Source organism: Lutjanus erythropterus, chromosome 12 (genome assembly GCF_056507025.1).
Source record: "Lutjanus erythropterus isolate fLutEry1 chromosome 12, fLutEry1.hap2, whole genome shotgun sequence".
Classification (NCBI taxonomy): domain Eukaryota; kingdom Metazoa; phylum Chordata; class Actinopteri; order Lutjaniformes; family Lutjanidae; genus Lutjanus; species Lutjanus erythropterus.
In genome coordinates, this window is record NC_139328.1 from 22,836,031 (window position 1) to 22,850,694 (window position 14,664).

A 14,664-nucleotide genomic window follows, 5' to 3' on the forward strand; every position below is an offset into this window, starting at 1 on the left:
AGCCAAATATTGCTCACTCCATAGCAACCAGACTCTGTTGGTAAAAATAGTAATTTTTGCCTTGCAGAACACAGATGTCTATCACTGCTTTGATTGATTTGTTTGTTTTTGTCACTGTGTAACTTGACACCAACCTTTTAAAACACTGAAGTCATACAATAACACCAACAAACTAATCAATCGAGGCAGTAATAGAAGAGCAAGTCATGTGTTCTACAAAGTAAAATTAATGTTTTTGGCTGGTTTTGGATATTTGGCTTCTGTAACATGTTTCTCATCTGAAAGGCTGTCTGATGGCAACTTAAAGCGGTGAAAATATTCTAAATATACTGTACATTAAACTGATATTTTATGCGGTAAAATAAATTTTGTTGCTGGCCCTGTCCACAGCAATGCATTGCTCAGTTTCCTACAGTGGTACTCCTGCTACTTCTCCAAATTGGGGGTGTGTCGACTGCCATCTACTGTAGGTAATACACTGACTATGGATAAATACCTCTTAGAACCTCTCTTCAAATAATCTGAACTATCCCTTTAAAGATGATAGGTGTCTTGACACACTAATCTGCTCTATTACTCCTGGACCTGTTAACCTCCCTGTAAAGAACACAGTGTCACAGTTGGATGTGATAATCCGTACCAGGCAGCTTCTAGTTTTCCAACTTGACACAGAGCCATGTTGGCTTGGAACTGGCAGGGAACAGGAACAGTACGCACTCTGCTGTAAACTCATATTCATTGCCTGTCTACAATTATAGTTGTTCATCTGTAGAAGAGTAAAAAAAAATGCACAGTGACAAGATTATAACTCCTTAAATTAATAAAAAGTCCATTTTCTAATGACACATATTTCACACATGAAATTCAATGGATAAAGCAAAAAATATTTTGATTAATGGTATATACTCGTTCCTATCACTTTTATCTTTGCAACTATAACTTCATCCTGTGTTTTAGAGACTGTATTATACACAAAAGTGTAAGAAAAGACCAGGAATAAAGCTATGTATAATAAATAGGAATAAAGCTACGTAGTGCCACAGAGACCAAAGGGCAAGATGAAGTTATAAGACATGTAAACAGGAAGTTCTTAACACATTGAATATACTTTACGCCAGTGTAGACTGAAGTAGCATGGTACAGCACATCAACCTATAATTTAGGAAGGAAGCATAATGAGTCTTGCGCACTTGGCCATGTATTATAGGTTATGCTTAGTAGAATGATGTGTATAAATAAATTACAAGTAAAACAATTACAAGTAAACATTCAGCTCAAATCCCAAATGTCAGTTTATTAACAGTAGTGCTACACAGGCTTGAGCAAATTATGTCAACAGTGCAAGTACTGTTTTGTACAGTGTAATTATAAAACTGTGTGTCATGCTGATGATGACAATAAAGGTCACCCTTCAGTGTAATATTGCGGTTACCAACAAAAGAAAAGATGTAATCAAAATGTATTCATGTTGTGGGGTCGTTCGTTTTTGCCAGTCTTCTCTCAGTTTCCCTGGACACACATGGGGTATGACTAATAACTGGAAAACAATCAGTCACATCAGTAGAACTCCGGTGTAATTAATTCTACTTTACTACTCCAGCATGTAGTCCGACCCTTAGTAATGACCTAGCGACAGAGACGATTTCTAGTCCGTGTTGAGTCAGCAGTCAGCTTGAGCTAACGTTAATGCTGTCTAGAGATTGTGGAATTTCCAACACTGAATAATTATGACACATATAAACACAAAAATACTTTGCGAGCTTAATCTTGTTTTAATTAAGATATCTGTTAAAAAAAATCACCTAAATGTCCCTACATCCGCAAACTATACATGTGTTTTTAAGCTAATAGCATGACGTGTCATAGACTCACCAACACAGCTGATGGAGGATGCTGAACAGAGTTTCTGTGTGATCCAAACATTTCCAACTCTTTCAACTCTATAGCCTTGTACAGTCCAAAAGTCAAAATGTATTGAAAAAGAGGTGTTATCTTAAGAAATAGTCTGCTTTGATTCATATTTGTTGGTGTTTAACCTTCCAAAAACATGTTCACTGCAGTCACAAAGCTGCTGTAAAGCTGCAGCACAGAAGGCTGCACCGGTATTAAAGGGATGTGTGGCTGTGATCTCACAGCACTTAAAATTGTATTCATTAAAGCAAGTTGATGTATTTTTTCTATAAATTATACTTTAACAGATCCAAGAAATATCCTAACAAATCATAGTCTGTATAGGCCCACTGTGGTTTGTAATTTATTTTCATGAATATAAATGTTGCAAAAACAAAAAACACTCCCCTCTCTGGTCAGAGTAATAATTTAAGTGATGAGCATGGTGTGCTGTTGTGCTGATTTGAGCACACTCTGAATGTGAACTACCTGTTGTATAATTAGCTTATAGTTACCTTATTAATGACCATTGGAACAAAATGGTACCAGTGTAGTTCCAAATTGTACCAAATAATTCCTTGCAGGGTGAAGAGGAAGAGTCAAAACTTGATAGCAGTGCATGTTGAAATGTCCTGCTAGTTCCCGTTTTCTGTCCTACAGAGATTAACTACAGTTAAATGATACAGAAGGCTTCAGTTCAATCAGGAAGTGGGGATTTGGCTGATAGAGCCGTGCTGCAAAATATTGTTAGTAATCCCTCAGTGTCAGTGTCACAACTTCCTCAACTAAACACGTGATAATAATTATAATGTTTTTTTCTGTATTCACAGAACTGCTTGATCAAGTGTGATGACAACGGTTACACAGCAGTGTTGGGAGACTTTGGCCTGGCAGAAAAGATCCCCACAAATGCGTAAGGAGCTCTACACTCATTACTGACCTACATAAATATACCCAGTCCTAAATTGTTAGTAGTAATTAAACACCAGGACTTTAATGAAAAAAGAAACACTTTGGAACTCCCTCACTTTTAATATTAATGTTGAAATCTAATTAATGTCTTGTGTGAAAGGGGTTGCCACCCAATTCTAGAATTTTTGTTGTTGTCCGTTTTTGTTGCCCCAAAACAAAAAATCTGTACTTAATGCTGAAGGTTACATGGTAGCTCTGTTGACACTTTGGCAACATGTCAAGATATAGAATGTCACTTCTGGTGCAGCTTAAAGAGAGAAAATGTCAGGTCAGAACATGTTAATCCAGCATCTGATCATTATTTTGTCTTATGTCTGCCCTCCACTACAGTGTTTTTTGTATCATTCTTGTTTTTCTTCTTGAGTAACTCACTTAAAACTACTTTAAGGAGTTTTTAACTGCCTCTATATGATATACGTAAGCAAACAATAAATAATGAATAATGCACAGAATGTAACCCCACCTATAATTGTTTTACAATGAGTGAGAGGTACAGTCTGACCCAGGCTGAAGCAAACAAGAGCAAAAGCTACTGAATTTAAAGGATTAAAGAGCAAAATTCTTTATGCAGACCAACCGAAATCCTTTAAAAAACTGACTGTAAGGTAAGACAGCAGTCATCATCATCAGTAATATTACCATTATTAATACCATTCATGTGCTAACACCTCAGCTCAAAAGTGTAATAGCGTACAGATAATAAAACACTCCTTATATTCTCCAGTCTTCATTTACACGACCAGGGTTAGGTCAGAATTTTTTTAAACCAACTTGTCTTCAGTTTGACTTATTAACGCACAAATTTGCATCAAGGCTTGTCTGCCTGCAAACAAAGTTCAGAACACAGAGTTCAGGAGCCTCCTTAAAGTCTCTGAAGTTTTTTGAATTATCTGACACAAATCACTTGACATGTTGCACATAATCTTTGTCAAACATCATATGTGTGTGTGTCTGTGTGTTTTTATTGTGTGTAGTGTTGAACGAGAGAAGCTTTCTGTGGTTGGTTCTCCTTTCTGGATGGCTCCAGAGGTCCTGAGAGATGAACTCTACAATGAAAAGGTAAATTCACCAACTTTCATTTATTCCCAAGAACAACACACATTAATCAGCATTTCTGTTCAGTGTGCAAGTGTAAGCCTGCTGGATAATTTTTCGACTGCAGTCTGTTGGTGAGATGTTGTGAAACAAACTTTGACCTCTGACCTCTGCTACTGCAGCAGTTAATTCTAGGGTTGTTACGATACTGATACCAGAATTGGAAAATATCTCTGATACTGCCTAAGATGCGAGATCAGGTCTTGACAAGCACACAAGAATATGCACTGATACCAAGTAATTATTTTTAGACCCTGCTATTTCCCAGCAGCGTCCTGTAGCCAAATTTTATATGCTGAGTGGAGGAGAGAAATGCCAGCTTTATTTAGGCATCTGATCGCACTGTAAAGTCAATGTTATTGTAGCCAGCTTGTGGTAAGTTGCTGACTTTCCATTGATCGTTCAATTTCTGGAAAACTGTGGAATGCCGATAGTTGTTGTTGAGAGAAGGGACGTCAATTTTTAGCAGAAATGTAATCAAAGGGGAAACATTTTGCTGTTTGCTTGTCTTTAAGTGTCTGTCTCTGTTTCCAGGCTGATGTGTTCTCCTACGGTATCATCCTGTGTGAGATTATTGCGAGGGTCCAGGCTGATCCTGACTTCCTTCCCCGCACAGAGGTGACTGCTCGTCTGCCTCTCACCTCTCTTCCACCCTCTGTAACCTCGTGCTGCTTTGTCTGCCTGTTTGCTTTGTACACAGTTTGATCTGTTGGTGTCCTGTAATTCACACCGTGTTTATACTGTGTAACATTCACATGACTCATGCAGACCTCACAGTGAGTGCTAAAGTCTGTTTGCAGATGTAAAATTTACTAAGTACGTTTTATGCTCACAATTCTTAAACGACTACATTAAGAAAACGTTATCTGGCATATTTGTCACATAATCGTGTGTTTATTTAATAAAAAAAAGGAGCATGAGTTAATATATTAAAGATTTAACACTTAAATATTGATATTATATATAATATTGTCATTGCCTCAAAAATGCAGTTTTGATTTAGCTCAACCATTATATCGTGTAGTTTTCATCTCCATGCTTCCCTATTATGAGACACGTTAGTAATTTAATCTGCAAAGAAAGGACTCAAAAATCTTCATATATTTTAAATATTTTATATAAACCAATAAAAGGTTTACCATTTTGAAACCCACAGAGAGCCCTTTTCCTATCACACAGCCTGTGTCATTTAACATTTCAGTGGATTGATAGACTTGCTTGCAAACTTGGCAGTCAGCAGGACCGTGTCAGAGGGATTAGTTTGACATGAAGCTGGTTTTGGCACAAGAGTTGCAGTATGTCAAACATCTGGCAAAGCTCTGTCTCTCTCTGTCTTTATCCCACTTTTCAAATAGTAAATACAAATTTCCTGTTTAATTTTCATGTATCCAAATCTCTTTGTCTCTCTGTGTTCTCTCCTCCTTTTGGCCAGAACTTCGGCCTGGACTATCACACGTTCCAGCACATGGTTGGAGACTGTCCGCCTGACTTCCTCCAGCTGGCTTTCAACTGCTGCAATGTGAGTCCATCACCACAGTCCTGTCCAGTCAGTCTCAGTCTCTGTCAATTAGGATGCTACAGTCTTTTAACAATCCCTGTCCACTTGTGAGCTGAGGAACAAACAGCTAGAGTTGGGCGATCACATCTGTTTTCATATCCAAACGTGGTTGCTCATGTTCGTTAATAGACAATCTGATCACCGGGGGGCAGTAGGAGTCGGGGAACCAGCAGAGTCATGAAACGTAACCTCCCTAATGGTTAAAACTTTAAACCAACACAAAACTGACTGTGACCAACATAAACCACCATGTTTTAAACAGTCACTTTACAAACACTAACAAAATAATATTTGCATTTTGGAACATAAAACAGCAAATTTAAGCCTAAGTCTGATGAGGAAATATGCGTTGTCACAAGGCAAGGCCTTAATTATTTTGACAGTTAAGTGACGACATCCCATTAAAAAAAGTTTTCCTCTCAATCCTATAGCTGCTGCATTTGAGAGAAGAGAGAAGGCAAGAGGAATGATAAAGAATGAAGAAGTCACATAGTCTCCTGTCTGTACCTGAAAAATGAGTGTAGATGTCTATTATTAGTGATAATCAAACGGGCCAGTTGCAGCTGTACACTAGAAGTTGCTGTGTCTCTGTACAGAGAGAGCAGCACACTCCATTTAGGTTGCAAATTGTAGATGAATATTTTTATTCAGTGCCTTTTTATAGAGCATAAATAAACCCTTCAGGTTGTGGTTATGCTTAATTCCACTGGGCACGGCTGTGTCACGTTATGGCTGAGCCATGGCTACCCTAGCTGTCTGTATTCATTCTACACAATGCTTGTGATTTTGCTCTGCTCCACTTCGCGTAGAGTACATGCTTAGTCTGTTTTTGATGGGGCTGCGTCAAGCTGCACAGAGCAGATCGGGCAGGCAGGAATGGCATCGGTCACACGAATGGCATAGAGAGTCCAGTCAATTTTTAAAATGAAAGAACCTATGCAAAACTCATGCTCATAAAAACAGATGAAGAAACTATATGTATATACATTGCCTTCTCACACATGGTAGATGCACAAAAAGCAATGAAAAAATTACCAAATCAACAAATCTTAGTAAGTCAACATAATCAGACAGGCAGTGCTGCATAGATTAAAATGAGAACAGAAGTCGGAGTGTCTGTGCTTAGTGCAGCAATGTCACAGCACCATGTTCCCTTTGTAATTGCTATTTGATATCTCAATCCAAAACAAATCCATAACGTTAACTGTAATGGAGCGCATAGCAAGTTTTGAGAGATTTCCCAAACAGCTTGTCTTTTTTTTCCACTGTTTTATTTTTAATTTCTTAAGTAACTATTATTCCCCTGTTCGGAAATAGAGCAGCAATCTGATTATCTGATTAATTAGATTTAGCCCACCATCCATGGGGGTCTTCTGTTCACTAAAAGCCGGATCAGTTACTTGGCAGACTCTGCTTTTCTCAGTATTCAAAAATTTATTTGTTGTTCAATTGAGTTAACCTTAATTAAGTAAATCAAATTGAATATTAGGTAAATTAAACTGAATCAAGTAAACTTTTTTCCACAAGATTTTTGACAGTTAAGATTTTATAATCACTGGACTGGAATTGTGTCTTTTTACTCATGTCATAATTACAAACCACAGCAGATGAGGGCATTACAGAATTTGAAGCACCCTGCTGATTGATCCTATATCAGATCCCTCCATCCCCTCTCATCCTCATCTTGTTTTTATCATCCTTGTCTCCCTTATCCTCCATCCGTGTCCTGTTCCACAGCACCGCCGTCAGTTTCTTTCTAACATCTTATTTCGTATGTCTATCTTCTTTTAGCTACATTTTTTCCACTGTCTTGTTTTTCTTTGTGTTGTTTTTTTCCCAGAAGAATTCTTCCTCATACACCTTTTCTTCCACACATCTATCCGTCTCTCCTTTTTCCTGCCAATTTTGTTTTGCTTCCCCCTTCCTTCTTCAACTTCAGTCCCCAGTGTCTCAACACTGCATCAGATTGCGATGATACCATGATATTACATGGTTAATTATTTGATTTGAATATTTGATTTATTATTTTATTTTTTTGTAATCAAAGGGCAGCTACTGACAGACACATTGTTTTTGTTTAGTAGTTGTACAAACAAAATTTAAACGTCTATTCATTCAAACATATCAGGGAGATTTTTTTTCCACACGCTTTTCTTTTGTACCACTTTCTGCTGAGAAACTGCACATTTTCAAAGTAAAGTGCCAATAAAGTCCATAAAGCAATCTCCCTTTGTGCCATAAAACAATATATTAGATTTCCTGGAAGACCAATTTGTACTTACATTATAAAATGTAAATGCTTGAAGTGGCATCATCTCTGCTCATGTTTGTTTATGCAAATTATTATAATTTTATAATCCATAATACCCATAGTAATATCATGTTAATGTTTAAATTTGACCTTTTAACGCACCACTAAAATGGAAAGTAATAATGTTGGTGTATGTTTCTTTTTCCCTGATGAGTGCAGTCTAATGCTGCTTCTGCACCTTGTTACCGTATATAAATCTCATCCTTCTCCAATGTCTCTGTTTATTCCCCCCCAGATGGACCCTAAACTCCGTCCGTCCTTCCCAGAGATAGTCAGGCACCTTGAGGAGATTCTTGCACGCCTTAAAGTTGAGGAGATGGAGCACGAGTGTGTCCCACTCAGTGGGGACAACGACAAGAAGACCATACCCAAAGGTACCAGTACTGCACAGAATTTCACTCCGATGCTGTGATCTGTCATTACAACTTAACCGTAATAATAAATAATATAATAATGTTATAGTACAATATAATAAATGTCACCTCCTTTTGTTTACAAGGAGATGCCTGTAAATTCCTGTAAAGGAAGTTGGTCGGATGGGAAATTGTTATCCAAGGCTTCCTTCTTCTGGCCTCTTCAGCCTTTCATCCCTCTTTAAAACTGCATACAGGCTCTGCTCCTGCTCATGGAGGCTCCATTTACTTTTTCTTATACGGTCTGTGGTTGAGAGTTTGCAGTACAGATGGGGCAAGATGTACGTGATACTGACAGTTCTCACAAAAATATACAACTGATTTGTTCAGACAAATTTTTGTCACTTCCTGTTAAGTCACACAGTTTCTGAGTTTGTCAGGAGAGTAGTATCTCTATTTACACTATAACATTTGCTTCCCCTGTTCTTTACACCCGAGGAAGTTATTCAAGGTCAAAGTCAAATTTGTTCAAACATTTATCTGAGTATTTGTGTCACACTTCAAAGAACCAGAGTGCAGATAATATAAACTTCACCATGACTTAGGAGGAAGACTGGTCTGAGATCAACATTCCTATTTTGAGATACGTGATCCATGCAAGCACAGGTTTCACTTCTAATTTCGTCCTGCGTCCAGCCGTCTGCTCGTCTGACCACCATGGAGCCAGGAGGCAGTAATGTTTTTGTTTAGACAAGTTAAACAACTCTTCTTCCTCAGTACTACAGTGTATGAAGGACAGCCCAAACATGTGACATCACAGGATGAAGGAGCGGCTTAATAATACGACAAGATTTCTAGAATACAGCTGACACAAGAAATCTCTCTAATGTAGGAAAACAGGAAAATAGGTCCTGGATCTGACAGGTCTCACTCCTTGTCTGCTTTCAGTTTTTACAGTGCATCATGAATTTCTTCTGGTCCCCTCCTCCACCTCCATCTCTCTGTTTACCTGATAACATCAACATTTCCTGAGATCCACGATCATCCTCACTGTAGGACAGATTTCTGTTGCATAACAGCCTTTTAGCCAAATATTTTTGTAGAGAAGCTTTTTTTGGTCCTCATTAGTGACATGAGTAATTCCTGCAGGTATTTCCTGGATTAAATAAGCTAAATGATTTCTCAAAAGTGCAACAAGGCTTTGAGATTTGAGGGGAAGGTAAAATAATCAGTTTTCTTGGTTAATTCATGTGTGTATATGTATAATCTTAAGGAATAACTGAATTTTGTGAACCAGGGATCTGTTAGTTTGTTTGTGTAATTGTGTGACTTTGGTGATTCCAAACCAACTAACTTAAAGGTAAATTAAGTCATAGACCAGCAAACCCTGTGTTTTGCAAGATAAAATTATTGGTTTTGCCAAAAGAGTTTGGTTGGTTCAGATATGTTCGGCTTATATAATAAGAAATTCTATCTGGCAGTAGGGTAAAGCAGTAAAGCTTCTGTGCTGGTACTCCTCTCTTCTTTAAAACTGGGGATGTGATGATGGCAATCTGCTGTTAGTAATACAGTGACTGTTGACATGTCTCATACAACCCCAGTTCAAAAATCGTAACTATCCCTTTAAGATCCAACCACACAGAGCATAATTCTGTATAAAAAATCTCATCCAGACCTGCTGGAAACATTTGAAGAACAGGGATTCACTGAACTCATGGCTACGTACTTGCAGGATTTAGCCTGAAATGCCACCTAGTGGTTACTTCACATTCTCTATTTTACTGTCAACCATGTAATATCATTTTACTCTACAAGTACAATCAGAGTACCTGTAGAATTACAACTTGTAAATTGTATTATAGTTTAGTTTTAAGTACATTTTTATGCAAAATGTGTCACAAAAACGAATCAAGACCAACCTGTTTTGTCTGACTTTTATTGAACATTATTTATTTATATATTTATTATCAAGTTGTTTGTACATTTTAGTATGTAGCATTTTATTTTATGTATTTATTACTATTAACTAATTTATTTATCTTTTATTTTCTGTATTGTTTTCCTTTTAATACCCTACCTTTTATTGATTCTTTGATCTGAATTTATTTACCTTATTTTTCTATTTTAGTTTTTATTCTGCTCTGGTGTTTCCACCACTTCTGATAGTTTCCTCCACCATTTTTAAAGATTGCTGTGCTTATTTTAGTGCTTTATTCATTACAAAGTGGTTGACTCATGTTACATTTTGTTTATCTTGAGAGGTGTTGATTGATTAATTGATTGATCTGTCTCTTCGTTCTAGGTGAGAAGATCCAAGGCTTCAAGCGACTGAACCCTCTCGGTTTCCAGGATGATAAAATCCCTCCAAAATCACCCCGCCCTCGCCGAAACATCTGGCTGAGCCGCAGCCAATCAGACATCTTCTCCTGCAAAGCAGGAAGAAAGATCAACGTCCAGGACCCTTACTACAACCCTCCTGCCCCTCAGCGAGCTTCTAAAACTCGCAAGATCAATCCGTTCACTGCCCGAGAGGACCTGTGTGGGGGCAAGATCAAGTTTTACGATGTGCCCAGCAAGTCCGTCTTCTCTCTGGTGTTTGACCTCCACTCACCTCCAGGGAGCCTATTCAGTAACCAGCCGTCTGCTCATGGAGGACCCCAACAGGAGGCGTCTTACTATTGGCAGCAACTGCCAGGGAGACAGTGTCACTCCTTACCAGTGTCCCCCCAACTGCCCCACTCTGAGATCTTTCACCTTGCTGCTGCCGTCGGTTCCAATAACAATGGTTCTGTTACCTGTAACTCCAGCCAGCTGTCCACAGCACTGCCAGGTGAGGGGGGGGGGTGTCCTGTAGCATTTTTGATATAAAAGTTTTATCTCCCACTGAGTTACCTACTATATTGACAAGGGCTCCAACTGAGGAAGCGACAGTGGTGAAATGTCTCTATTTCGCCTTTTGTGGTTATTATGTGACTTTCCGCTATAAGCCGAGAGAGGAAGAAAACATTTGGTTTTTAGCCCCTTTTCCTATGTTACTTTATGCTGTTCACTGTGTCTATTATTAGAGAATAGTTCAGCTCAATTTATGTGAATTATTAACATCAAAATACCCTCTGCTCCCCGCGGTATTTAGTGGACAGACTGTAACACCAAAGTCCACTGTAAAAGCAGGTGTTTTATAGTAGGGCCACATTTTTTCCACATCGAACACTTGAGTCACATCATCACTAAGACTAACAGCACATCCATTTGTCCCAAACTGTTCGCTACAGGATGTACGGTATCCTTTTGGTTTAGTGTCGCTTCTCCCAGTTAAGTTTCAGTGAAAATTGTCAATGATTTGTGTCAGACTGTGAGCTGATATTATTCAACTGCAGTCATGTTTGTCCTTAGAAACTGTAGATATAAAAACAGTAAGAATTATGGACTGTTGAATGTTTACATTTTTTCAAAATACATAATAAATTTTCTGCATGTTTATGTTTTCCCTGATGAAAACAAATCAAATCGTGACTCTAAAACTTAAGTATATACTGAACTGTGAATTTTATTGTTACACCCCTGTCATTTAAGAAATTATATAATAATAGTTCCTGAACTTTTTGTTTTCTGCTCTTTTCCTTTTGCTCCTGCCTGTTTCTTTTCCTTTCCTTTTCTTTTTTTCCTTTCTTCTTTCCCTCTTTCCTCTTTTTTTCTCCCAGCAGCCAACTCCAAGTCCGATGCAGGCCTGACGGGAAATGACGTCCGACAGAAGCCAGCGCTGAGTGGCTGGGCGAAGAAATACGTCGTGGTCGAGATCCCACCTTACTGCAGGCAGAGAGGAGGGGAGGAGGACGGAGAGGTGGACGGGGGGAAGGAGGGAAAAGAGGAGGACGTATCTGGGGAGAGCTGGTCTCCGATGGTCCCCAGCAGCGAGAGAGACAGCGGAGAGGCGATGGACTGCTCAAGCAGCCTGGAGGAAGACGAGGAACGACAGAGAGGGACCGACATCTGCCCCATGTAACACGTGTAAATCCACACACACACAAACACACGAACATGGAGGATGTGGTGGATTTGGGCAGGAGAGGGGGACTGTAACCCCTGGACTGAGGACAAGGAGGCAATGTGAACTCATTTTTAAAGTTGGCAGACAGACTGGACACATTTCAAGGACTTTGGAAAAATAAAAATAAAAGAAAAAGCACTTGATTTTTATCTTTCAAGTGAATGTATCACATGTTGATGAATAAATTAAACACACCTGATTTTAAGAAAGATATTATCACCCAGGTGTGACAGGACAAGTCTCCATTTAGCACACAAAAAAAGTTTTTATCAACACAATGGACACTCGGCATAGAGATTATTTTTTTGAAAAGGTTGTTTATATTTAATATTGTGAGCCGATGTAGATTTTTTTTCTCCCTTTAAAGGTTTCTTATATTAGCGCCTTTGTCTGTGACGAGGAGTGTTAAAGAGCCCTTGTGTTGTGTATGTGTGAGTGTTTAAAAATCAAAACTTGTGTTTTGATACTTTTCCCTGTGCTTTTTGTTAGACAAATGTTTGTACTAAATCAAAAAAAAAAAAAAAATCCCATATTTTTCTGATTAACAAGACTGATTTTCAAATGAGAAAATTTAGAGGTGATCTATAATAACTGAGTGCCTGAAAAAATTCATTTAGACACGTGTTTAATTTAATTCCATCCCAGCAATCCTGAACTAGACTGGGAATTCACAGGGAACCCTGCCTAACAACAGCAATAGTGAAATAGAGAGGACATGGTTGTATTTCAGGGTTTCATCTGCTCAATCTAAAAATGCTAGAGCCTATTTACACCTGACATTAACGTGTCGCTCTGTGTGCAAAAAAACACTAGGGGTTTTTTGTCCATTCAATGTCCATTTCTGTCCATTTGGCCATTCAATACGAAGATTTGCCTATTTTGTTTTAAGTTTTTTTTTTTTTTTTTTCTAAATTCAGTTAGACCTGCACTATCAGCTGCCTGGCAGGCAAGACCCTCCATGATGGGCTGGAATCTTCTACCTGAACTATGAGCAGGATGCACACTTTTACATCCTCTGACCGTGTGAGAATCTGATGTTTTCGCATCACACATGATGAAAAGCGTTAATGCCACAGTCATTAAGTAAAGGTATGCTTCAAAGTAATGTATTGCATTTACTGCCGCATTTACAAGACAGCATGAATGATTAAGAATTCACCGTTCCCTGCTCAGTATGCAAATAAACACATTTCCAAATGGTTACTGTGTAATACGCTGGGACAGATGGACACAGTGTTCTTTCCATAAAGAAAGAAATGTCTTAAATATCTTAATGTTGTCAAATTTACAAATAATTAAGAATTTATCGCAGACAGCATTTACAAAATTTCTCCTCACTCAGCAACTCTCGAAATCCCAATTTTTTTTAAAGGGAGTCTGGGGATGTTGTAGTTACTAGTGTGCTCTCAAACATCTGCTGCAGGTAAGAGAGCCTTGCATTACAATCAACCGAATTATCTACGTACAGGACCACCTCTGAATGTGGTCTGAGCTACTGGATCTCACTGCGTCCTCAATGTGTCTTGGGCGCGCTCTCACCTGTACTCAGAGCTGTCCACTTGTGATTGGATCACCCACAATGCATCGTTAATACCAGGTGTAAACACAGGCTCCTAGACGTCACATTGCATTTTCTGTCAATCAGTTTTTAAATCTTCTAGCCCTCTAACTAACAACATTGAACAGTCAAAGGAGAGCATTCATTGACAGTTATGTGGAGACACTGAATCCAAAACACACACAGCAGGTAAACATAGATGCTATGAAAAAGGACTTTGTGCGTCAGGGGTTTGCTTTTAAAAATTGCTGCTTGAAAGCCTACTTTGAAATGTCAGATGTCAGTGTTTACTTGAACGTACCCCAAGTTTTCAAAACCCCCTTTTGCAACTCTGTTTAAACAATGATAATGAAATTGTTGATGAAAATTAAGCCACAATACTATTTTTTCAGTGTGAAGAATTACCAAACTTTAAAAGAAGTTTAAAGCAAGGCTGTGTAACTTTTAAAAGAGAATATAACAATCTTCCTCTCCTCTTTGAGTTATTTTTAAGGGGGGAAAAGTCAAAATTATCTGATACTTGCCTCTTAAATGTGAACATTTTCTGTTTTCTTTACTCCTTTATGATAGTAAACCGAATATCTTTGGGTTGGGGACAAAGCAAGACATTTGAGGACATCATCTGTGGCTTTGAGTTTGACATTTCAATGCATTTTCTGACATTTTATAGACCAATCAACTTACTGATTAATTGAGAAAATAATTGACAGATGAAATTAATCATTAGTTGCAGCCCTACAAGAGAGAGAAGGAGAGTATACAGCTGATGTCATCCTTAATGTAAGACACACTAGCAAACTAAGGTTATTGCTGTATAATTGGACAAGCATCTTTTTATACAGTCTAGATTAGATTTTTTTTTTTTTTTTTGGGGGGGGT

The 14,664-nt window shown here is 38.3% G+C and overlaps 1 protein-coding gene across 2 annotated transcripts in view; it reads left to right on the forward strand.

Moving 5' to 3' along the window:
- tesk2 (testis associated actin remodelling kinase 2) overlaps positions 1-12,476 on the forward strand; it is a 41,911-nt gene extending 29,435 nt beyond the window's left edge. The window contains exons 7-13 of one of the 2 annotated variants that reach the window (XM_084731619.1): positions 2,721-2,803; positions 3,837-3,921; positions 4,492-4,575; positions 5,390-5,476; positions 8,062-8,200; positions 10,482-11,009; positions 11,881-12,476. In XM_084731619.1, the coding sequence (XP_084587745.1) occupies positions 2,721-2,803; positions 3,837-3,921; positions 4,492-4,575; positions 5,390-5,476; positions 8,062-8,200; positions 10,482-11,009; positions 11,881-12,182 (1,308 nt within the window). In that variant the 3' untranslated portion in view covers positions 12,183-12,476. The remainder of the gene's footprint in view (positions 1-2,720; positions 2,804-3,836; positions 3,922-4,491; positions 4,576-5,389; positions 5,477-8,061; positions 8,201-10,481; positions 11,010-11,880) is intronic. The other variant, XM_084731620.1, reaches the window with a different exon arrangement.
- The last annotated feature ends 2,188 nt before the right edge of the window (positions 12,477-14,664 follow it).